Source organism: Oncorhynchus gorbuscha, linkage group LG04 (assembly GCF_021184085.1).
Source record: "Oncorhynchus gorbuscha isolate QuinsamMale2020 ecotype Even-year linkage group LG04, OgorEven_v1.0, whole genome shotgun sequence".
Lineage (NCBI taxonomy): Eukaryota > Metazoa > Chordata > Actinopteri > Salmoniformes > Salmonidae > Oncorhynchus > Oncorhynchus gorbuscha.
Genome location: NC_060176.1, coordinates 61,071,584 through 61,095,499, shown reverse-complemented (window position 1 = coordinate 61,095,499; position 23,916 = coordinate 61,071,584). Strand labels below are relative to the sequence as shown.

Below are 23,916 nucleotides of genomic sequence, written 5' to 3'. Positions count from 1 at the left end.
CCATTAGAAAAACGTACATTATAAACAGAGCATTTATAGAAGATGAATTGTAGTACAATGCAACTCAATATCCCAGCGCTGCTGCGTACCTTCTGATCAGTGAGGGAGTACATGTTGCCGATGATCTGAGCGGCCATCTTGCGAGTGTCAGTGGAGCGGTCCTGGAAGGCCCTCTGGACGATGGGCATGATGAGGGCCAGGGAGGGGGCGTCGATGAAGTGGACAAACTTGGTGTCCAGCAGCGTCTGCAGGCAGTTCTGGGTCTTACGGGAGGGGTCAGTGAGGGCGTCCAGCAGGATGGGGGTTATGGCTGAGAGGGGGACAGAAACTGTTAGTAACTACCCTAAAATAACAATCGGTATCTGTATTCCCCCTACAGATGCATTGGTGGGAAAAGTACCATATTGTCATTCCTGAGTAAAAGTAAAGTTACCGTAATAGAAAATTATTCAAGTGAGTCACCCAGTAAAATACTACTTGAGTAAAAGTATTTGGTTTTAAATATACGTAAGTGTCAAAAGTAAATGTAATTGCTAAAATATAGTATCAAAATGTATAAATAATTTCAAATTCCTTATATTAAGCAAACCAGACGGCACGATTTTATTGTTTTTAAAATGTACTGATAGCCAGGGGCACTCCAACACTCACACATCATTTACAAATGAAGCGTGTTTAGTGAGTCCGCAAGATCAGAGGCAGTCGGGATGTTCTCTTGATAAGTGTGTGAATTTGACCATTTTCCTGTCCTGCTAAGCATTCAAAATGTAACAACTACTTTTGGATGTGAGGGAAAATGTATGGAGTAAAAGGTACATTATTTTCTTAAGGAATGTCGTGAAGTAAAAGTTGTCAAAAATATACATAGTAGAGTACAGATATCCAAAAAAAGTAGTACTTTAAAGTATTTTCAATTAATATCTTCCACACAACTGTACATTCTGCTTTAACTGATTTTTTTCACATTTCTATAGCTAAATCTCAGAGTTGCGCATAGCCCTCCTACCCAGGATCTCAGGGTTGCGGATGACAGAGCCAATCTGTCGTAAGGCCTGTTGGCCGGCATTCTGCACTTTGACATGGGAGTCAGTCAGCACCTCGGTCAGCTTGGGCACAATGCTGGGCAGGCAGGAGGACAGCTGCTTAGGGGCACAGTATGCCATGGCACCCAGGAGCTCCACAGAACCTGGAGGAGGAAAGGAGAGTAGAAGGATTAAGAAGAGATAAAGATGAGATGAATGGGGAGCAGAGTAGGGGCCAAGGAAGGGAGGACAAGGATGTGGTTACCATCAGGTGATTGCTTAATGGTTCAATCCTATGATTTGGGATAACATGGCACAGCTCTCTAAAAAAGGCCCATGATGCAGTGGGCGGAACCTCACCTGCTTTGGTCCTCCAGGACTCCTCCTCCAGAGCCACCAGCAGGGAGGGCAGCACCAGCTTCACTCCGTGGGCACTCAGGTTCCTCATCACCGCCTTGGCACAGTCATCTGCCGCCTGGGAAAGGGCAAGGACGTTAGATAGAGCGTAATGCACAACAAAACATGTGAGTGAATGTGAGAATTATTAGGTGGAAAAAGTCAATCACCACCTTCCGGAGACACCTGAAACCCCACCTCTTTAAGGAATACCTAGGATATGATAAGTAATCCCTCTCACCCCCCCCCCCCTTTTAAGATTTAGATGCACTATTGTAAAGTGACTGTTCCACTGATGTCATAAGGTGAATGCACCAATTTGTAAGTCGCTCTGGATAAGAGCGTCTGCTAAATGACTTAAATGTAAATGTAAAATAGTGTTGAATGAGAAGTGTGAGAGAAAACAGGAAGAAAGTAGGTGGGATTGAAATGTTAACTGTACCTCTCGGACGTACTGGTTCCCATCTCCGAAGCAGAGCAGGAGGTGGGGCAGCACGTGGACCACATAGGGCTCAAACAGCTTCCCCAGCATGTTGCACAGCATCTCAAAGGCAAACAGGGCACCTGGAGAAGAGAGCGAAGTGTTAAAAATCACAGGCCTAGATTGCAGGGAACAAAGTTAACCATAGAGACCAGCAAGGTTATTAAGCGACTGGCGAGAAGTCACTGACCCTCTCTGCGTCTGAAGTTCTTCTTGTCCTGGATGGCGTCGGTCAGGGTACTCATGATGTCCTGCTGTTTGAGGGCCAGGATTCCCAAGCCTTTGACCAGGCCGGCCAGTCCGTAGGCCGCGCCCTTCCTCTCAGCGTACTTGTCACTTTCCAACAACAGCTGCAGCAGCTTCCGCACCATCCCCCCAGCATCCTCCCTGATGGCAGGGACCAGAGGGGGCAGGCAGCTCGCCACAGACTCCTGGACCTGAGAGAGGAAAGAGAAAAACAAGGAAACGATTACAATAAGCAGGCATTTGATTGTAAAGGTCAATGCATATAGGTTCTAGAAATCAAGATGAAACCTATAGTGAATAATGTGAGGGATTGTTCCAGTACCTGCTGTGAGGGTGTGGAGAGTGCTGTAATGAGCTTGGCCACAATGGGTTTGACCTTGGGGTCACTCTTTTCCAGATGTTTGGCCAGAGAGCCCATTAAGATGACCACACTCTGGCGGACTGAGTCGTAGCTGGCGTCCTGGGGGGCGTCCTTCAGAAACTCCTCGAACACAGGGAGCAGGGAGCTCACATTGTCCTGGAACACAACAACACACTGCTCAGAAAGAAAAGGGATATACTGTATTGAGTTGGTAGGAGTCAATTGAGAGAGGAGCAGTTGCATTGGGTGCCAGGAGAAGTGTGGTTGTCTAGAGTATTTAAAGAGTGTTGGTACCTTTCCGTGTGTGTTGAGGGCGGAGAGGGCAGCATCCAGCATGCAGCGCCGCACCTCAGGGTGACGGTCATTCAGGGCGTCAGGAACAAAGAACAGGAAGAGAGGAGTGACCTGGGGCTCTTCCAGATACTGACACAGCTTGTTCAGAGCCAGGGCGATGCCACACCTGCAGACACCAACATACCCTTAGACACTATGCACAAGGTGGTGCCACTTAAACACAGCAAATTAGAATCTGGAAAGTTATCACCATCACCCAGTGCTATAGACTGGAATAAGAGTTGTATCAACATTGTTGAGTGGCAGAGCGTTCGCTTACCTGGCTTCCCACTGGTCAGGTGGTTGTTCAGAGATGACTCGTCCTAAAGCATCCAGGATAGGAGGAGGTCTCTGAAAAAACAGTTTCACATTAACCATGGTTCTACACTACATGACCAAAAGTATGTGTACACCTGCTCATCCAACATCTCATTCCAAAATCATGGGTATTAATATGTAGTTGGTCCCCCTTTTCTGCTATAAAAGCCTCCACTCTTATGAGAAGGCTTTCCACTAGATGTTGGAACATTCAGCGTTCCAATTCAACCCAAAGGTGTTCGATGGGGTTGAGGTCAGGGCTCTGTGCAGGCCAGTCAAGTTCTTCCACACCGATCTCGGGAAAAAAATTCTGTATGTACCTCGCTTTGTGCACTGGGGCATTGTCATGTTGAAACAAGGGCCTTCCCCAAACTATTGCCACAAATTTGGAAGTACAGAATCATCTATAATGTCATTGTATGCTGTAGCGTTAAGATTTCCCTTCACTGGAACTAAGGAGCCCAAACCATGACAAACGTCAAACCCAGATTCATCCGTCAGACTGCCAGATGGTGACGCGTGATTCAATACTCCAGACAACGTTTTCCATAGCTCCAATGAGCCTAAGTTAGTCCAATGGCGGCGAGCTTTACACCACTACAGCCGACGCTTGGCATTGTGTATGGTTAACTTAGACTTGTGTGCGGCTGCTCAGCCATGGAAATCCATTTCATGAAGCTCCCGACGAACAGTTGTGTTGAATTGGCTTCCAGAGGCAGTTTGGAACTCGGTAGTGAGAGTTGCAACCGAGAACAGATGATTTTACGAGCTTCAGCGGTACTGTTCTATGAGCATGTGTGGCCTACCACTTCGTGACTGAGCTGTTTCCACTTCATAACAGCACGTACAGATGGCCAGGGTAACTCTAGCAGGGCAGACATTTTTAGAACTGATTTGTTGAGAAGGTGGCATCTTATGACGGTGCCATGTTGAAAGTCACAGCACTTCATTAAGGCCATTCTACTGACAGTGTTTGTCTATGGAGATTGCATGGCTCTGTGCTCAACTTAATACCCGTCAACAACGGGTGTGGCTGAAATAGCCGAATCCACAAATTTGAAAGGGTGTCCACATACTTTTATAGTGTATCTTACAACACACCACTCCTGATACCTGACTATTCCTGAGCTGTGATAGGGCCATGGGTGAGGGAGACTCACATAGAGTTTCTGGTGATAGAGCTCATTGAGCTGGCCCAGGACAGTGGGGGACTGGTCGCGGTACTCGCTGATGGCACTGGACAGAGCCTCGGCCCCGGCAGTACGCACAGCCTCCTCATGGTGGGTCACATCTCCGATGAGCAGAGAGCACAGCTCAGGGACCAGCTCCAGACACAGAGCCTGCCACAGCCTGGGGGAGAGAAGGGGAGCAGAGAGGTATGGTCAGGGACCAGCTCCCGACACAGAGCCTGCCACAGCCTGGGGGAGAGAAGGGGAGCAGAGAGGTATAGTCAGGGACCAGCTCCCAACACAGAGCCTGCCACAGCCTGGGGGAGAGAAGGGGAGCAGAGAGGTATGGTCAGGGACCAGCTCCCGACACAGAGCCTGCCACAGCCTGGGGGAGAGAAGGGGAGCAGAGAGGTATGGTCAGGGACCAGCTCCCGACACAGAGCCTGCCACAGCCTGGGGGAGAGAAGGGGAGCAGAGAGGTATGGTCAGTCACAGCAGCTACGCTACATGAGGGGAGACGCGCTACTTCTCGAAAGCAAAGTCATTTGAAGACGGGAGCTATATTCAACTAGCTAAGTATTACACAGAGGAGACAATGTTAGATACTCACTTCTCAGCCAGGGTCCTGCCCTCCTCCTCCACATCAAACCTGGACACCCACAGCCTGCGGAGAACACGCAGACCATTGGCATCTGTACTTTCTGTAGGCAGAGCCATCTCCATTTCCAACAGGCCCTGGACAGAAAGAGAGGTGGGACATTAACACACATCCAAAGACCCACACACAGTACACACACACACACTATTTCCTCACCCTGAGGGCAGCATCTCTGACAGAGAAGCAGGGGGAGAGCAAAGCCTCCAGCAGGACGTCTATCTCATCCTGCTCAGCCAGAGCACAGCCCTTCTCTCCTCCTCCACTGGCACACACTGCTGTCAGACACTGGGATGCCAGCACCTGAAACATACACAATTACAGATCTACACTCAGACACACTGTATAAACGTATGTAATTAGTATTTGCCTGTAAATATGGTAGAAGCATGGTGTTGGAGTGTGTACCTGCAGCCTGGGTGCTGCAGTGGAGATGACTCTGGTCAGGAGAAGCAGCATACTGAAACGAGGTAGCAGCTCAGGACCATTCTGAGAGACAAAACAGAGAGAAAAGTCATACAAACATAAGCCCCCTGTCCATGATGGCCAGCCATTAATAGAGTGGAGAGTACAGGAAGAGAAAGGTATTATACGTTGGTAGGAGTATTATACGTTGGTAGGAGTATTATACGTTGGTAGGAGTATTATACGTTGGTAGGAGTATTATACGTTGGTAGGAGTATTATACGTTGGTAGGAGTATGCCTCAGACAAAGGGATGTGACAACACACTGAGACGATAAACTTGATCAACTCTTACCTCATCGATGAGTATGTCTGTGGTGTCAACCTCAGCGCGAAGTTGAGCGTGCACATTGATGACCTGCAGGGCACGGACCTGCATGCTCTCAGTCTCCTCAGTGCTGCCTGAGGAGTCCCTGAGCACGGTGTTGAGCAGGGGGAAACAGAAGGAGAAGGCTGGGGCAGACAGTGGAGCCATGTCTGAAACAACATGATGAGAGCATTAGGCCACCAGCAGGTATAATCTCAATGATGTTGATGCGTGTCTGTATTGTGTCCGTGTTTCTTCACCAGCCTTGCCCTTTCTCTGTGTGTGTGTGCTCACCACCAGCCTTGCCCTCTCTCTGTGCGCTCACCACCAGCCTTGCCCTCTCTCTGTGTACTCACCACCAGCCTTGCCCTCTCTCTGTGTGCTCACCACCAGCCTTGCCCTCTCTCTGTGTGCTCACCACCAGCCTTGCCCTCTCTCTGTGTGCTCACCACCAGCCTTGCCCTCTCTCTGTGTGCTCACCACCAGCCTTGCCCGCTCTCTGTGTGCTCACCACCAGCCTTGCCCGCTCTCTGTGTGCTCACCACCAGCCTTGCCCTCTCTGTGTGTGTCTGTGCTCACCACCAGCCTTGCCCTATCTGTGTGTGTGTATGTTTTCACACCACCAGCCTTGCCCTCTCTGTGTGTGTGGGTGTGTGTGGGCTCACCACCAGCCTTGCCCTCTCTGTGTGGGACAGTGTGCATGTGCAGCAGCCCGACAGTGCGCTGGGTGGCTGTTTCTAGATCCTCCTGTCCCCAGGCCTCATCCAGATCACACTCAGGTTTCATCAGGCGCAGTGTCACCCGGCCCACCAGCAGAGCTGTGGAGGAGACCATGAGTAGAACATGCAGGAGGTAGGAGGAAGTTTCATCACAGGAAGTAGAACGTTTTTCCCTCCACCTTGTCTTTGTTCACTCCCATTTAAAGATCAGAGACAACTGGATAGGTACAAGCAATAACTCCACATAGTTTTCATGTAGGCTAGATGGAGTTTCCATGTTATTTTCTATTATCTAGTCCTGTCAGATCTGTGAAGGTGTGTGAACAAGGACACGAGGGAAGTGAGAGGAAAGCTCTACCGAGTGTATTCGTTTATGCTTTGGATAAAAGTGTCTACAAAATGGAATATATTACACCATATATTATATGTACCCAGGTAGTGCAGCTCAGTGGGCATGAGGCAGGCTCCTATGTCGAGGAAGGCCTGCTGCAGGCGTGGGGCGGCCAGGGGGGAGTGGAGGAGGGGAAGTAGGACCTGGAGGACCCCTGGGAGCTGCCAGGAGATCTGGGGAGGCTTCTGGATCAACATTGCCTCCAGCAGACCCACCGCACACTGCAGCTCCATGTCCAACTGACAACCACAACAGTCGATCGATCAAACAACAGGAACATTATGTCAATGTCTAGAGTTTAATGTTTGAGAAACTGGATAAGTGTGAAAAATGTCAAAGTGTCTGGCCGTACCCCTTGTAGTCTCTTGCGAATGGAGGACTCTTTCTCCAGCTGGGCTTGCATCATCTCCTTCTGTTTGCTGGTCAGCTGCAACTCGTCTTTGATGCCTTTCTTCTTCTTGATCTCCTAAAACAGACAGAAATCACAATGTTCATTTCATGATAACTCTTTCTTCAATTAATGATGGTTCAATCATAATTCAACTTGGACCTATTATACAACAAAAATACAAAACATGTAAAGTGTTGGTCCCATGTTTCATGAGCTGTAATAAATAATCCCAGAAATGTTCCATAAGCACCAAAAGTTGGTTTCTCTTGAATTTTATCCACAACTTTGTTTACATCCCTGTTAGTGAGCATTACTATCTTTGCCAAGATAATCCATCCACTTGACAGGTGTAGCATATCAAGCAGCAGATTAAACAGCATGATCATTACACAGGTGTACCTTGTGCTGGGGACAATATCTCAGCCACTCTAAAATGTGCATTTGTGTCACAAAACACAATGCCACAGATATCTCAAGTTGAGGGATTGTGCAATTGACATGCTGTCCGCAGGAATGTCCACCAGTGCTGTTGCCAGAGAATTAGCAGTACAGCCAACTGGCCTCACAACCACAGACCACGTCTAGGACCTCCACATCTGGCTTCTTCACCTACGGGATCGTCCGACCAGCCACCCAGACAGCTGATGAAACTGTGGCTTTGCACAACCCAAGAATTTCTGCACAAACTGTCAGAAACCATTTCTGGGAAGCTATAATAATAATAATAATATATGCCATTTAGCAGACGCTTTTATCCAAAGCGACTTACAGTCATGTGTGCATACAAGCTCATCTGCATTCTCGTTGTCCTCACCTGTTCTGCGTTATAACCGATTTCAGTGGGAAAATTCTCACTTTTGATGACCACTGGTACGCTAGAAAAGTGTGCTCTTCACGGATGAATCACGGTTTCAACTGTACCGAGCCAGGCAGACATCGTGTATTGCATCATGTGGGCGAGCTGTTTGCCAATGTCAACGTTGTGAACAGAGTACACCATTCTTGGTGGTGGGGTTTTGGTATGAGGAGGGATAAGCTACGGACAATGAACACAACTGCATACTCACCAGACATGTCACTCATTAAGCATGTTTGGGATGCACTGTATAAACATGTACAGAAATGTGTGCTAGTTCCCGCCAATATCCAACAACTTCGCACAACCACTGAAGAGGAGTGGCACAACATTCCACAATCAACAGCCAGATCAACAAGCGAAGGAGATGTGTCACGCTGCAAGAAGCAAATGGTGGTCACACCAGATACTGGCTGGTTTTCTGATCCACGCCCAACCATTTTTTTGAAGGTATCTATGACCAACAGATGCATATCTGTGTTCCGAGTCATGACAAATCCATAGATAACCGCCTAATGAATTTATTTCAATTGACTGATTTCTTTATATAAACTGTAACTCTGTAACAGGGGTGGAAAAACCTTGGATCATTGTTACTCTAACTTCCGCGACGCATATAAGGCCCTGCCCGCCCTCCTTTCGGAAAAGCTGACCACGACTCCATTTTGTTGATCCCTGCCTACAGACAGAAACTAGAACAAGAGGCTCCCACGCTGAGGTCTGCCCAACGCTGGTCCGACCAAGCTGACTCCACACTCCAAGGCTGCTTCCATCACGTGGACTGGGATATGTTTCGTATTGCGTCAGATAACAACATTGACGAATACGCTGATTCGGTGTGCGAGTTCATTAGAACGTGCGTTGAAGATGTCGTTCCCATAGCAACGATTAAAACATTCCCTAACCAGAAACCGTGGATTGATGGCAGCATTCGCGTGAAACTGAAAGCGCAAACCACTGCTTTTAATCAGGGCAAGGTGACTGGTAACATGACCGAAGGCTATCAAACAAGCTAAGCGTCAGTATAGAGACAAAGTAGAATCTCAATTCAACGGCTCAGACACAAGAGGTATGTGGCAGGGTCTACAGTCACTCACGGACTACAAGAAGAAAACCAGCCCAGTCACGGACCAGGATGTCTTGCTCCCAGGCAGACTAAATAACTTTTTGCCCGCTTTGAGGACAATACAGTGCCACTGACACGGCCTGCAACGAAAACATGTGGACTCTCCTTCACTGCAGCCGAGGTGAGTAAGACATTTCCGGCGCCGACTGAGATGGCCGCCTCGCTTCGCGTTCCTAGGAAACTATGCAGTTTTTTTTTTTTTTTACGTGTTATTTCTTACATTAGTACCCCAGGTCATCTTAGGTTTCATTACATACAGTCGAGAAGAACTACTGAATATAAGATCAGCGTCAACTCACCATCAGTACGACCAAGAATATGTTTTCCGCGACGCGGATCCTGTGTTCTGCCTTACAAACAGGACAACGGAATGGATCGCATGCAGCGACCCAAGGAAACGACTCCGAAAAAGAGGGAAACGCGGCGGTGTTCTGGTCAGACTCCGAAAAAGGGCACATCGCGCACCACTTCCCAGTATTCTTCTTGCCAATGTCCAGTCTCTCGACAACAAGGTTGATGAAATCCGAGCAAGGGTGGCATTCCAGAGGGACATCAGAGACTGCAACGTTCTTTGCTTTACGGAGACATGGCTTACTGGGAAAACGCTATCCAGGGCGGTGCAGCCAACGGGTTTCTCAACGCATCGCGCCGACAGAAACAAACATCTCTCTGGTAAGAAGAGTGGTGGGGGCGTATGCCTCATGACTAACGGGACATGGTGTGATGAAGGAAACATACAGGAACTCAAATCCTTCTGTTCACCTGATTTAGAATTCCTCACAATCAAATGTAGACCGCATTATCTTCCAAGAGAATTCTCTTCGATTATAATCACAGCGGTATATATCCCCCCCCAAGCAGACACATCGATGGCTCTGAACGAACTTTATTTAACTCTTTGCAAACTGGAAAACATTTATCCGGAGGCTGCATTCATTGTAGCTGGGGATTTTAACAAAGCCAATCTGAAAACAAGACTCCCTAAATTTTATCAGCATATCGATTGCGCAACCAGGGGTGGTAAAACCTTGGATCATTGTTACTCTAACTTCCGCGACGCATATAAGGCCCTGCCCCGCCCCCTTTCGGAAAAGCTGACCACGACTCCATTTTGCTGATCCCTGCCTACAGGCAGAAATTAAAACAAGAGGCTCCCACGCTGAGGTCTGTCCAACGCTGGTCAGACCAAGCTGACTCTACACTCCAAGACTGCTTCCATCACGTGGACTGGGACATGTTTCGTATTGCGTCAGATGGGAATATTGACGAATACGCTGATTCGGTGTGCGAGTTCATTAGAACGTGCGTCGAAGATGTCGTTCCCATAGCAACGATAAAAACATTCCCTAACCAGAAACCGTGGATTGATGGCAGCATTCGCGTGAAACTGAAAGCGCGAACCACTGCTTTTAATCAGGGCAAGGTGTCTGGCAACATGACTGAATACAAACAGTGCAGCTATTCCCTCCGTAAGGCTATTAAACAAGCTAAGCGTCAGTACAGAGACAAAGTGGAATCTCAATTCAATGGCTCAGACACAAGAGGCATGTGGCAGGGTCTACAGTCAATCACGGACTACAAGATGAAACCCAGCCCAGTCACGGACCAGGATGTCTTGCTCCCAGGCAGACTAAATAACTTTTTTGCCCACTTTGAGGACAATACAGTGCCACTGACACGGCCTGCAACGGAAACATGCGGTCTCTCCTTCACTGCAGCCGAGGTGAGTAAGACATTTAAACGTGTTAACCCTCGCAAGGCTGCAGGCCCAGACGGCATCCCCAGCCGCGCCCTCAGAGCATGCGCAGACCAGCTGGCCGGTGTGTTTACGGACATATTCAATCAATCCCTATACCAGTCTGCTGTTCCCACATGCTTCAAGAGGGCCACCATTGTTCCTGTTCCCAAGAAAGCTAAGGTAACTGAGCTAAACGACTACCGCCCCGTAGCACTCACTTCCGTCATCATGAAGTGCTTTGAGAGACTAGTCAAGGACCATATCACCTCCACCCTACCTGACACCCTAGACCCACTCCAATTTGCTTACCGCCCAAATAGGTCCACAGACGATGCAATCTCAACCACACTGCACACTGCCCTAACCCACCTGGACAAGAGGAATACCTATGTGAGAATGCTGTTCATCGACTACAGCTCGGCATTCAACACCATAGTACCCTCCAAGCTCGTCATCAAGCTCGAGACCCTGGGTCTCCACCCCGCCCTGTGCAACTGGGTACTGGACTTCCTGACGGGCCGCCCCCAGGTGGTGAGGGTAGGCAACAACATCTCCTCCCCGCTGATCCTCAACACGGGGGCCCCACAAGGGTGCGTTCTGAGCCCTCTCCTGTACTCCCTGTTCACCCACGACTGCGTGGCCACGCACGCCTCCAACTCAATCATCAAGTTTGCGGACGACACAACAGTGGTAGGCTTGATTACCAACAACGACGAGACGGCCTACAGGGAGGAGGTGAGGGCCCTCGGAGTGTGGTGTCAGGAAAATAACCTCACACTCAACGTCAACAAAACTAAGGAGATGATTGTGGACTTCATGAAACAGCAGAGGGAACACCCCCCTATCCACATCGATGGAACAGTAGTGGAGAGGGTAGCTAGTTTTAAGTTCCTCGGCATACGCATCACAGACAAACTGAATTGGTCCACTCACACTGACAGCGTCGTGAAGAAGGCGCAGCAGCGCCTATTCAACCTCAGGAGGCTGAAGAAATTCGGCTTGTCACCAAAAGCACTCACAAACTTCTACAGATGCACAATCGAGAGCATCCTGGCGGGCTGTATCACCGCCTGGTACGGCAACTGCTCCGCCCTCAACCGTAAGGCTCTCCAGAGGGTAGTGAGGACTGCACAACGCATCACCGGGGGCAAACTACCTGCCCTCCAGGACACCTACACCACCCGTTGTTACAGGAAGGCCATAAAGATCATCAAGGACATCAACCACCCGAACCACTGCCTGTTCACCCCGCTATCATCCAGAAGGCGAGGTCAGTACAGGTGCATCAAAGCTGGGACCGAGAGACTGAAAAACAGCTTCTATCTCAAGGCCATCAGACTGTTAAACAGCCACCACTAACACTGAGTGGCTGCTGCCAACACACTGTCATTGACACTGACCCAACTCCAGCCATTTTAATAATGGGAATTGATGGGAAATGTAAATATATCACTAGCCACTTTAAACAATGCTACCTTATATAATGTTACTTACCCTACATTATTCATCTCATATGCATATGTATATACTGTACTCTACATCATCGACTGCATCCTTATGTAACACATGTATCACTAGCCACTTTAACTATGCCACTTTGTTTACTTTGTCTACACACTCATCTCATATGTATATACTGTACTCGATACCATCTACTGTATGCTGCTCTGTACCATCACTCATTCATATATCCTTATGTACATGTTCCTTATCCCCTTACACTGTGTATAAGACAGTAGTTTTGGAATTGTTAGTTAGATTACTTGTTGGTTATCACTGCATTGTCGGAACTAGAAGCACAAGCATTTCGCTACACTCGCATTAACATCTGCTAACCATGTGTATGTGACAAATAAAATGTGATTTGATTTGATTTAAACGTGTTAACCCTCGCAAGGCTGCAGGCCCAGACGGCATCCCCAGCCGCGCCCTTAGAGCATGCGCAGACCAGCTGACCGGTGTGTTTACGGACATATTCAAACAATCCCTATACCAGTCTGCTGTTCCCACATGCTTCAAGAGGGCCACCATTGTTCCTGTTCCCAAGAGAGCGAAGGTAACTGAGCTAAACGACTACCGCCCCGTAGCACTCACTTCCATCAATCATGAAGTGCTTTGAGAGACTAGTCAAAGACCATATCACCTCCACCCTACCTGACACCGTAGACCCACTCCAATTTGCTTACCGCCCAAATAGGTCCACAGACGATGCAATCTCAACCACACTGCACACTGCCCTAACCCATCTGGACAAGAGGAATACCTATGTGAGAATGCTGTTCATCGACTACAGCTCGGCATTCAACACCATAGTACCCTCCAAGCTCGTCACCAAGCTCGAGACCCTGGGTCTCGACCCCGCCCTGTGCAACTGGGTACTGGACTTCCTGACTGGCCGCCCCCAGGTGGTGAGGGTAGGCAACAACATCTCCACCCCGCTGATCCTGAAAAAACAGCTTCTATCTCAAGGCCATCAGACTGTTAAACAGCCACCACTAACATTGAGTGGCTGCTGCCAACACACTGACACTGACTCAACTCCAGCCACTTTAATAATGGGAATTGATGTGAAATTATGTAAAATATATCACTAGCCACTTTAAACAATGCTACCTGATATAATGTTACATACCCTACATTATTAATCTCATATGCATACGTATATACCGTACTCTATATCATCTACTGCATCCTTACGTAATACATGCATCACTAGCCACTAACTATGCCACTTTGTTTACATACTCATATGTATATACTGCACTCGATACCAGCTACTGTATCTTGCCTATGCTGCTCTGTACCATCACTCATTCATATATCTTTATGTACATATTCTTTATCCCCTTACACTGTGTATAAGACAGTAGTTGTGGAATTGTTAGTTAGATTACTTGTTGGTTATTACTGCATTGTCGGAACTAGAAGAACAAGCATTTCGCTACACTCGCATTAACATCTGCTAACCATGTGTATGTGACAAATAACATTTGATTGATTTGATGTTGCGTTTATATTTTTTTCCAGTTTACATTCTCTGATAACAGAGGATCATCAAACAGTACCAATATGCTCCTGCATCTATTAGCCCATACACAGTGCACAGTACTCATACCCCTCAACATATTTTACTTTGTGTTAGACGGAATTCAAAATGGACTAAAAACATCTACACATAATACCTCAATGACAAAGTGAAACATGTTTTTAGATATTTTTTGCAAATGTATTGAAAATGAAAGTATTCACAGCACTGAGGAGATTACAGCTGTGAGTGTTTCTAGGTAAATCTAAGATCTTTCCACAAGTGGGTTGTGCAACATTTGCCCATTTTTCTTGTCAAAATGTTTCATGCTCTGTAAAATTGATTGTTGGTCATTGCTAGACTACCATGTTCAGGTCTAGCCATAGATTTTCCAAGTAGCTTGAGTGAGTTTATTTTATTTTTTACAGGGACGGTGCACATTAATCAACGTTTCAGTAAAAGTTCCGGTTTTAGCCAGTCAGCTAATTTTCAACCGCAGTCCCTGGGCAGGTTATTAAAAACAATTACAATATAGACAATCATTGAGCAGTGAGCACACGCAGAGCAACAAGTCAAACATTCATTGTCTTCTTGGTAAGCAACTCCAGTGTAGATTTGGCCTTGTGTTTTAGGTTACTGTCCTGCTTAAAGGTGAATTCATCTCTCAGTGTCTGGTGGAAAGCAGACTGAACCGGGTTTCCTCTAGGATTTTGCCTGTGCTGAGCTCCATCCCATTTATTTTTTTATCCTGAAAAACTCCTCAATCCTTAACAATTACAAGCATATCCATAACATGATGCAGCCACCACTATGCTTGAAAATATGGAGAGGGGTACTCAATGTGTAGAATTGGACTTGCCCCAAACATCACACTTTGTATTCAGGACAAAAAGTGAATTGCTTTGCCACATTTTTTGCAGTTTTACATTAGTGCCTTAGGATGCATGTTTTGCTGTGGTGTAAAGTACTTAAGTAGAAATACTTTAAAGTACTACTTAAGTCATTTTTTTCAGTATCTGTATTTGACTTTATATTTGACAACTTTCACTTGACTACATTCCTAAAGAAAATAACATATTTACTCCATACATTTTCCCTGACACCCAAACGTACATTACATTTTGAATGTCTAGCAGGACGGGAAAATGGTCAAAACCATGCTCTTATCAAGAGAACATCCCTGGTCATCCCTATTGCCTCCAATCTGGCAGACTTAATTTAACCCTTATTTTACCAGGTAAGTTGACTGAGAACACACGTCGTGATTTGACCTCGTTGACCATCAGATGCAGGTACCATCTGTCCAGTAAAATAAAAAGCAAATTTTTTCAATTCATGCTCAACTTGTGCTAAACCAACTGATCTATTTTGTTATCAAAGCTCGAGTTTTGAAATATAATATGGTCTGATTAACAATATTCGCAGGCCAATCACACATCTAATATGCTGTGATAATGTATTAGGCCTAGTGCCCAGACCTCATTCCTATTAAACTGTCTGTGTGAAGTTAATGTAAAAATAAAAACAATCTGAGCAGTAGATCTCAGCTTGCTTTTTGACTGTGAAAGTGATCTTGGCTCAAAAATGGCTGGTCACCACTGCTCTAACCGTTTTAAAATGTACCATTGGCATTGTGGTGAAATCCCTGAGCGGTTTCATTCCTCTCTGGCTACGGAGACCTTTGTGCTGTTGACTGTGCCCAATAATGTTTTGTGCTGCTACCGTGTTGTTGTTATGTTGCTACCATGCTGTGTTGTCATGTGCTGCTGCCTTGCTATGTTGTTGTCTTAGGTCTCTCTTTATGTAGTGTTGTCTCGGTGTGATGTGTGTTTTGTCCTATATCTATATTGTATTCATTATTATTTTTTAATCCCAGGCCCCCGTCCCTGCAGGAGGCCTTTTGACTTTTTGGTAGGCCGTCATTGTAAATAAGAATGTGTTCTTAACTGACTTGCCTAGTTAAATAAAAGTTACATTTAAAAAAGTGTAGTGACTGGGTATATTGATACACCATCCACAGTGTAATGAACTTAACCATGCTCAAAGGGATATTTAATGTCTGCTTTTGTATTTATACCAATATGTTCCCTTCTTTGCGAAGCACTGAAAAACCTCCCTGGCCTTCGTGGTTGAATCTGTGTTTGAAATTCACTGCTCGACTGAGGGACATAATTCCACTTTGACATTATGGAGTATTGTGTGTAGGCCAGTGAGAAAAAAACATCTAAATTCAATCCATTTTAAATTCAGGCTGTAACAACAAAATGTGGAAAAAGTCAAGGGGTGTGAATACTTTCTGAAGGAACTGTACAGTAATAAGGTAAGAGGTAGGAGCGCAACACTTAACAAGCCTCTCTCCATCTAGTTTTTCAATCATTGCCCCCCATAGTCTCACCTCTTGCAGCTCTAGCTCTATGATCTGTTCCTTATACGAGTAGGCCTTGTTCTCCCTCTTCATGTTGCCCTTCTTTGTGCTCTCCTGCTGGGCACTGCACAGCACACGGGAGGAAGAGAATGAAATGTTGAAACAAGCCTTTAATTGGAACTAAGAAATCAACATAGCCAAGGTCTTTGAAACAATGATAAGCATTCTTGCCGACAGAACAGCTCTTACACTGTATTAGTGTCCTACCTCTGGATGATGCTCTTGTCATACAGCTCTCCCTCAGGGGTGAGCATGATGGCGTACTCCTCCCTGTTGACCTGCCGCAATGCAGGATTGGACAGCAACTGTGTCACATGCTCCATCACCCGTGGCAGCAGCTTGATGGGAGAGAGACCGGACAGGGCACCGACCGCATTCCTTATAGCCTGGTGAAACAAGAGGACGACCATCAGTCAGCCAATAAGAGTATATGACAAGTTGGATCATAGGCTCGTCTCATCCAATCAGAGAGCAAATGTAGGCCTCAACCATCCATTGGCTGTGAGTGTAAGTATGTATGTGTATTGTATGTGTACATCTGATATAAGGATGTCAATATGTAAAATATGTTCCGACCTGATTGTCAGCGTTGGCCTGCAACAGCCGTGGCAGAATGTCATCCAGGTTCTTGTCTATGAACTCGCCGGCCTTGATGTTCATGCTGGACAGCAGATGCGGCCAGAAACCGGGTCGAGCTTCAACTGCATCATCAGAGAAGAGCCCGGGGGGAAGGATGTCAGTACTAGTAGTGGGTTTATACTAGGGATGGGCATTTGAAATAATATCATCATTGTTCAGAAATCTAAATAATCAAAAAAAGAAAAGCTCTTTGATATTGAATCTTGACCAATCAGAATGACGCAAATGCACATGGCAGAGGTAAACAGGAGACATGCTGCTTTTCTCCAGTAGTTTAGCTAACAGCAACAACGAAAGAGAAGATTTGATAGAATTGATTGTTACAAAAAGATTCTGCATAACATTTTAAAACACTTCAAGTGATAATACAAAACTAAAACATTAAATGTTATTAAGAGTGTTTTGCATTGATCTGTGTCAGGTGTTGTGGAAACGTTAGGTGAGCGCATGTAACTGCTATTTGAAGTGGGAAAAATAGCATACTGATGTCAGGGCAGCCTGGAGGGTTAAATGTGCAGCAGTAGCTCAACACACAGTTATAAAAACTACATTCTAAAGTTAGTTTGTTTATTAAATTAATAATTTCAAATGTTATGGTTTATCCATGTAAAATAATTTAAACAAAGCTTTTTCGATAAAATAGGCCTAAAAATAAATATAGTTACCGGTAATATACATTTTTTAAATTTGTATTTTAGTTTTAATCTCGCTAAATTAACACTCACATAATCGAATACTAACATCCGTTCAGATATTTGATATACTTTGCCCATCCCTAGTTCATACAAACTGCAGTGTGAAAGATGCTGTGGAGCGCAGTAACAAGTAAACAAACAGACCTATGGAGGGATGGTGGGTGACGACCAGGATCTCCATGGCAATCTTGTCTGCCTCGGCTGTGTCGTTCCACTGGCCGGCCACAGAGCACACCACACACAGCGCCTCCAGCAGGACGCGAGGGGGACTGTAGGCCTTTCCCACCTCAGACAACTCCCCTGACTCTGTCTGCAGCACCTCCTGAGGCAACACCTGGGGAAAGACAAAGACACAGTATATAGTCAATGACAAAGGAATAATGTAGACATTCACATTACACTACAGATACAATTAAAATATTTGTACTTAACACGTGAATTTAAAATCAGTCATAACTAGTTTATAGTACCACTGAGGTGAGACCTGCAACTACAAATCTATAAAAATTCTAAGTGCCTCCCAGTCAACTATTTGTACCTTGTGTTTGTTGATGACCACTCTTAGTTCTCCCAGAAGGCCGTGGGCCAGCCCGGAGCCGCCCAGGGAGGAGAGCAGCTTCTTCACGGTCTGCTGTGCCCGCTTCCGCACACGCCAACTACGAGACAGCAGCACCGCCACAGTGGCACGGTGGTACATCCTGACAGGTGAGGAGAGCAGAAAGAGTCAACACTTACAGAGAACTAAACATGGAAATGTGTTACGCAAAATGCTGATACAAATTCTGAGCGACTGAGACAGTAAAACAATCACTCACGGTGATTTGCCGTTGGTGAGTCGGTGGGAGTGGTCCAAGAAGATTCTCTCACACAGCTGTATCACTGTGCACAACGCTGGTGTGAAAGAGATTTAATACTCAATATCGTCCCATATGTTGACACTTGTGCGATTACTGACAGTCTGCATTAGTGTTTTGTGTACCGTTTGTTTATTATGCCTCACCTTCCTCACTGGCCTGGGAGAGGAACTTCTCTGTGGTGAATAAAGGTTTCTTCTCATCCAGGATCAGGGTCCAGAAGACAGCCAACTTGGCCTCTGCAGCAAAGACAAAACACACCATTGTATGTCAGTCTCTAAACTGATGAACAAAGGCACTGTCCCCTACTGGGAACCTCAACCTTCAATAATTATGAGGTGTCATGATCCTAAATTCTCTCACCTGTCTGGGTCTCCAGCAGAGACAGTCGACTCAGGAGAACAGCAGCAGCAACGCCCTCTGAGAGCAGAGCATGCTGGGAGTTCTGGGCCGCAGCCTTCTCCACTGTCTGGAGAAGGAGGGGCACGAGGTCAGACACCTGTCCCAGAGTGTCACCTGGAGGGGAGAGAGAGGGCAGGGCTGTGATTCTGTGCCTCCTGCATTCCGTAGAACTGGATCAATACACGCAGACAAGTTATTTAATTTCAAAGACAAGCTCACAGACACACAGGCAACAGTTGCCCAGTGCCTGTGACTAACTAACCTTTGAATGCCGCCAGCATGGCCTGCAGGTATGCGTGGCGGACAGGAGAGGTGGAGGTCTTGAGGGTGAAGGCTTTCTTGAACCAGTCCAGCAGAGCCTTGGGGACCTCCACGGTCAGCCGCCCACTCCACTGAGACAGCATAGCCACTGCGTGCACCAAGGTCCCCTCATGGACTGACAGACAGAAACACAACATGAGCACCTCTCGCTCTATGGATGAAGGGAATGAGAAGGAGGAAGGGATGAGAGATAGTTCTTACCTTCTTGTTGCAGATAAGGGATGAACAGCACAGCGACTGCAGAGCTGAGAGTTTGGCTAGAGGTGCCCGACACAGCATGATGGCTGCAGCTGCCGATACCTGGACAGAACAAGTCAAAACCAGGGTTAAAAGACAACACCCATCGGTCTGCAAGACTACATACTAAGTGTGGGTTATGAAGCACAGAAGACTAGTGACCACGCTACCTGACAGCACACTCATCTTCTGGCCGAACGCTGTGAGCTTCCCCTCTGACCCTGAAAATACAGTTCTGTTAGTGCAAAAACATACGGTACACTTGGGTGTTGTGCCATGTGTGCTCAAATGTTTCTTAGGTCATAGTAAAGTGAGTTGTCCTTGCCTCCCAGGATGCTGAAGAGGTGTGTTATGACATCCTGTACAGCGCTAGGGTCACTACACTGCTTGGCCAGGTTCTGCATGGCCTGCACTGCCTGCTCCATCAGCTGGGGATTATTGGCCTTCAGCTGACCTGAAACACACATTACAGCCTGGTTACACACACACACAGAGAGAAACATCCTCAAAAAGCTACATTTCTACATATAAAGGGCTGACTTACTTGCTATGCCTTTTCCAATATCCATGGCATACTGACTGAGGTCAAGAGTCACTGAAGCCAGTAGACAGGAGACGGCTGAAAGAGAGAGGAAATGATATCTTGAAAGGATAAAACTACAATACATAGTAAGTAATATACACAAAATTGTGTTTGATTGTGATATTAGCTACTGTACTGACTCTGCATGGCGTTCTCTGGGCTGCGGAGCATGGCCTTCTGCAGGGCAGGCAGCAGCAGCTCTTTGAACTCAGAGTGGGAGACATGGCGCAGCAAGGAACCACTCTTGTCCTGCAGAAGAACACAAAACACATTACAGAAAATCATTTTTTAGCACCAACACCCAAAATATATTTTACAATAAACATCAATTGTGGCTATGGGAGGTCTTTAGGTTGTGAAGTCCAATCTTTGGGTCTCACTGACAAAAGCAGTTTCAGGGCCAGTCCAGCGCCACTCACCAATAGGTGTTGGTGTGGTCTAGTCTTGCTCATGAGGACTGCCTTCATATACAGGTCCAATATGGCACTCTAAAAACAAAATAGAGGCTTGGTTAAAGATGTAATTTTTGAAAATTATTATATAGAAATATATTTAATCTAACTGAATTCAAATAACAGACTCACCTTGTGTTTCTCTACAGTGGCCATGTCTTTGTGAGTTGTGCAGAAGTCCAGACACACCCCCAGCAGAGCCAGTGAGCTGGGGTTCTGCTCCAGACTCAACAGAGTGCTTATATACTGATCTGCCAGGCCAGGATTCTGGAGAAAAACAGCAGAGACAAGCATTTTAAATCATAGCAAATCCAATATATTGATTTTACACAGGGCCATGATGACAGTGTCCAAATATTCCTTATTACTGTCTGGCATTCCTTGATTACCAACCCCACACCTCCCTTACCTTTTTCCATAGGTGGCTCAGGTTCTTCAGGGTTGACTTCAGTGCTGTTGCTTGAGCCCCTCCCACCACCTCAGCCAGCAGTAAACTCTGTACCTCCACCTGTCAGAGGAAAGATAGTGAAGCATGGATGGGTGGATGCAGAAACAGTAGTAGGGCTTAACAGGTCCCTTAACAACCAAATCCAACATCCCATCACCTGTGTGGAACTAGACGACATCTAAATTCATGCCGAAATCGTTTCACAGTATATATGTAAATAGTGGTTGCTGGGAGATGAAAGGCATGGTTTCTATAAGCAGTGTCCGATTCCTTGCTCACTTACCAGTTTCTTCCAGATGGGGCCCACTCTTTTCTCTGGAGCCAAGAACACAGAGCGAACCAACAGGCAGGTCCAGGCCAGCCCGGTGAAGGCAGCCGAGCCTGTGCTCTTACTGACAACACCACAACAAGATGGACAGGGAACACAAATAAGGTATTCAGTATGTGGTGAAATTAGTACAATATTTCACAGAACTCACTGTAAAATGTATACAAAGCATTTAGACTTATGCCTATTCCTATCCCCATGTCCTACCTGGGTGCTCCATTCTTGCTGATGACGCCACAGTTGAGGAGGCAGTGGAGGAGGCTGGTTGCTAGGATTTCAGGTTGAGACTCGGCCAGTAGGCCAATGACGGAGAGGAGGGCTCGTCTAGATGCAGCATCCCTAGAGAAGACATGTCATTTAACACTCAACACACACTTCCAACAGATCAATAACTGGGGAATACTGAAGAGCAGTAGGCTAAGGACACCTACCTGTATCTGTGTGGAGTGAGACAGAAGAGCTTGCATAGCCCTTTGATGGCTGGCTCTGGTAGCTCTATAAGGACATACACATTGTCAATCACTCACAACAGTTTGCTTTAATCTTGACAATCCAAGACAAAAAAATAAACAAGAGAGCAGAAAATAAATAAATAATGCTAACTACATGGGCATCTGTCTCCTCACCTTTGCCGCTAATACACTGTTTTAGTTCGCCAAGAATCTCCTTACGCTCGCTTACACTGGCTGTGGTCACTTTCACAGCGAATTTCTTCAGTGTGTCCGAAACCTGGTGCAATACACACAGACATCCAAAATCAAATGAAAGCCACCTGGCAATGTGTGCATCTAGGATAAAGTCAATCATTTGAAACAATAGTGCTGCATATTCAAAATATACACTGATTGAAGATCAACTTTGTAATTAGTCTTCAATTTATCAAGATGGAAAACATATCTTCTGAGATGTGTATGGCATCATCAGGCTGAAAGTGATCAGACCACCCATAACAATTAAAATATTTAATTTAGCAAATTTCTGGATACTGAGGCGTGGTCACCAAATACAATATGCCATTCAGAAGACATTCGTGTTTGGCTTCTCATAACTGGCTAACATTAGCTAGCAAACAAGTACTGTATAGTATATGTTCTAACTAAAATTGGCTGTTGCCAACAAATAACTTCATGAAATGCTTCATTGTAGGTAACTGTTAAATAAATTAGAAACTAGGCTGGGTAAAACCTACTCATCTAGTTGGTGTTTCGATTAATCTCAAACAACAGATTTGGTCACCACGAGAACACTGACTAGCTAGTTAGCCACGTATTGCTAGTTAGCTTGCTACTATATTTAAGCTATCTATGGCTAACGTCAGCAATATGTACTAGCCAAGTAACGGTTAGCTAGCTAGCTTAGCCAGCTGGACAATGTTTAAATCATTTATTTTACGGGAAACCCTACAGGCAGCGACAACAAATGAATTATCCCTCATATCTTCCTTATCAGCAGTATGTTGTTGACAAATTCTCGAAGAGGAATCAGCACCATTTTAAACATCAGCGACACAAACCTGCGTGTCCGCTGCCATCTTGCCGGTCTCAAACTAGGGAGAACTTGTAGTCACTTCCGGTTCATGATACGCGTGATCATCACTTCAAGGACAGTAAGTACTGTTTTTTTTGTTTGTTTGTTTATTTTATTAGATTATTATGTCATTTTTAAATAAATACAAATATTTGAAATTCCATACAGTTTGAAGGATACTAATTAAAATGTGTTACAATTTTTAAGAAGGATGTATAGATTTTTGTAACACATACATCACAAACAAACAGATAAGCACAAATACAGAAACACATACAGGGCGTTTACATTCAAAGACATTTGAAAAGCTTAAGAGAATAAATTGATTTCGCCAGGGGCGCAACTTTGGTTTTAGAAGTGGGAGGACATTATTCCCCCCAGGTGAAAGTTGTGCCCCTTGATTTCATTACCTTCTTATTCTTACAGAGCATAGTATTTAATGTCTTGCTCCCAGACAAATAAAACAACTTCTTTGCGCGCATTGAGGACAATACAGTGCCACCGACACTGACCGCTACCAAAGACTGTGGGCTCTCTTTCTCCATAGCCGGCCCAGACGGCATCCCTAGCAACGTCCTCAGAGCATGTGCAGACCAGCTGGCTGGTGTGTTTACAGACATATTCAATCAATCCCTATCCCAGTCTCCCAAGAAAGCTAAGGTAACTGAACTAAACAACTATCGCCCCGTAGCACTCATGTGTCATCATGTAGTGCTTTGAGAGGCATAGATGATATCACCTCCACCCTACCTGTTACCCTAGACCCACTCCAATTTGCTTACCGCCAAAATAGGTACACAGACTATGCAATCGCCATCACACTGCACACTGCCCTATCCGTGTATGTACAATTTATAACATTTTTTTGTTGTTATTCTGTCTCTCACTGTTCAAATAAACCTACCATTAAAATTATAGATGGATCACTTCTTTGTCATTGGGCAAACATACAAAAAATCAGCAGGGGATCAAATACTTTTTACCCTCTTTGTATGTATATACTGTAT

General features: G+C 45.8%; 1 protein-coding gene across 1 annotated transcript in view; it reads right to left on the bottom strand.

Annotated features, from left to right (window-relative positions):
- LOC124034409 (eIF-2-alpha kinase activator GCN1-like) overlaps positions 1-22,949 on the bottom strand; it is a 38,948-nt gene extending 15,999 nt beyond the window's left edge. Inside the window, exons 1-38 of the mRNA XM_046347584.1 lie at positions 22,896-22,949; positions 22,009-22,111; positions 21,814-21,877; positions 21,590-21,721; positions 21,338-21,446; positions 21,016-21,114; positions 20,739-20,873; positions 20,574-20,642; positions 20,295-20,403; positions 20,116-20,190; positions 19,897-20,025; positions 19,742-19,792; positions 19,536-19,634; positions 19,276-19,449; positions 18,975-19,127; positions 18,758-18,850; positions 18,573-18,648; positions 18,296-18,455; positions 17,902-18,091; positions 17,000-17,124; positions 16,631-16,809; positions 16,394-16,487; positions 7,215-7,328; positions 6,903-7,101; positions 6,418-6,570; positions 5,741-5,922; positions 5,390-5,470; positions 5,141-5,284; positions 4,937-5,061; positions 4,318-4,507; positions 3,120-3,190; positions 2,801-2,966; positions 2,468-2,662; positions 2,090-2,336; positions 1,861-1,982; positions 1,383-1,497; positions 1,007-1,186; positions 90-310 (exon numbers count right to left, since the gene is read on the bottom strand). Of these exons, the coding sequence (XP_046203540.1) occupies positions 90-310; positions 1,007-1,186; positions 1,383-1,497; positions 1,861-1,982; positions 2,090-2,336; positions 2,468-2,662; positions 2,801-2,966; positions 3,120-3,190; positions 4,318-4,507; positions 4,937-5,061; positions 5,141-5,284; positions 5,390-5,470; positions 5,741-5,922; positions 6,418-6,570; positions 6,903-7,101; positions 7,215-7,328; positions 16,394-16,487; positions 16,631-16,809; positions 17,000-17,124; positions 17,902-18,091; positions 18,296-18,455; positions 18,573-18,648; positions 18,758-18,850; positions 18,975-19,127; positions 19,276-19,449; positions 19,536-19,634; positions 19,742-19,792; positions 19,897-20,025; positions 20,116-20,190; positions 20,295-20,403; positions 20,574-20,642; positions 20,739-20,873; positions 21,016-21,114; positions 21,338-21,446; positions 21,590-21,721; positions 21,814-21,877; positions 22,009-22,111; positions 22,896-22,913 (4,941 nt within the window). The 5' untranslated portion in view covers positions 22,914-22,949. The remainder of the gene's footprint in view (positions 1-89; positions 311-1,006; positions 1,187-1,382; positions 1,498-1,860; positions 1,983-2,089; positions 2,337-2,467; positions 2,663-2,800; positions 2,967-3,119; positions 3,191-4,317; positions 4,508-4,936; positions 5,062-5,140; positions 5,285-5,389; positions 5,471-5,740; positions 5,923-6,417; positions 6,571-6,902; positions 7,102-7,214; positions 7,329-16,393; positions 16,488-16,630; positions 16,810-16,999; positions 17,125-17,901; positions 18,092-18,295; positions 18,456-18,572; positions 18,649-18,757; positions 18,851-18,974; positions 19,128-19,275; positions 19,450-19,535; positions 19,635-19,741; positions 19,793-19,896; positions 20,026-20,115; positions 20,191-20,294; positions 20,404-20,573; positions 20,643-20,738; positions 20,874-21,015; positions 21,115-21,337; positions 21,447-21,589; positions 21,722-21,813; positions 21,878-22,008; positions 22,112-22,895) is intronic.
- Positions 22,950-23,916: the final 967 nt, after the last annotated feature.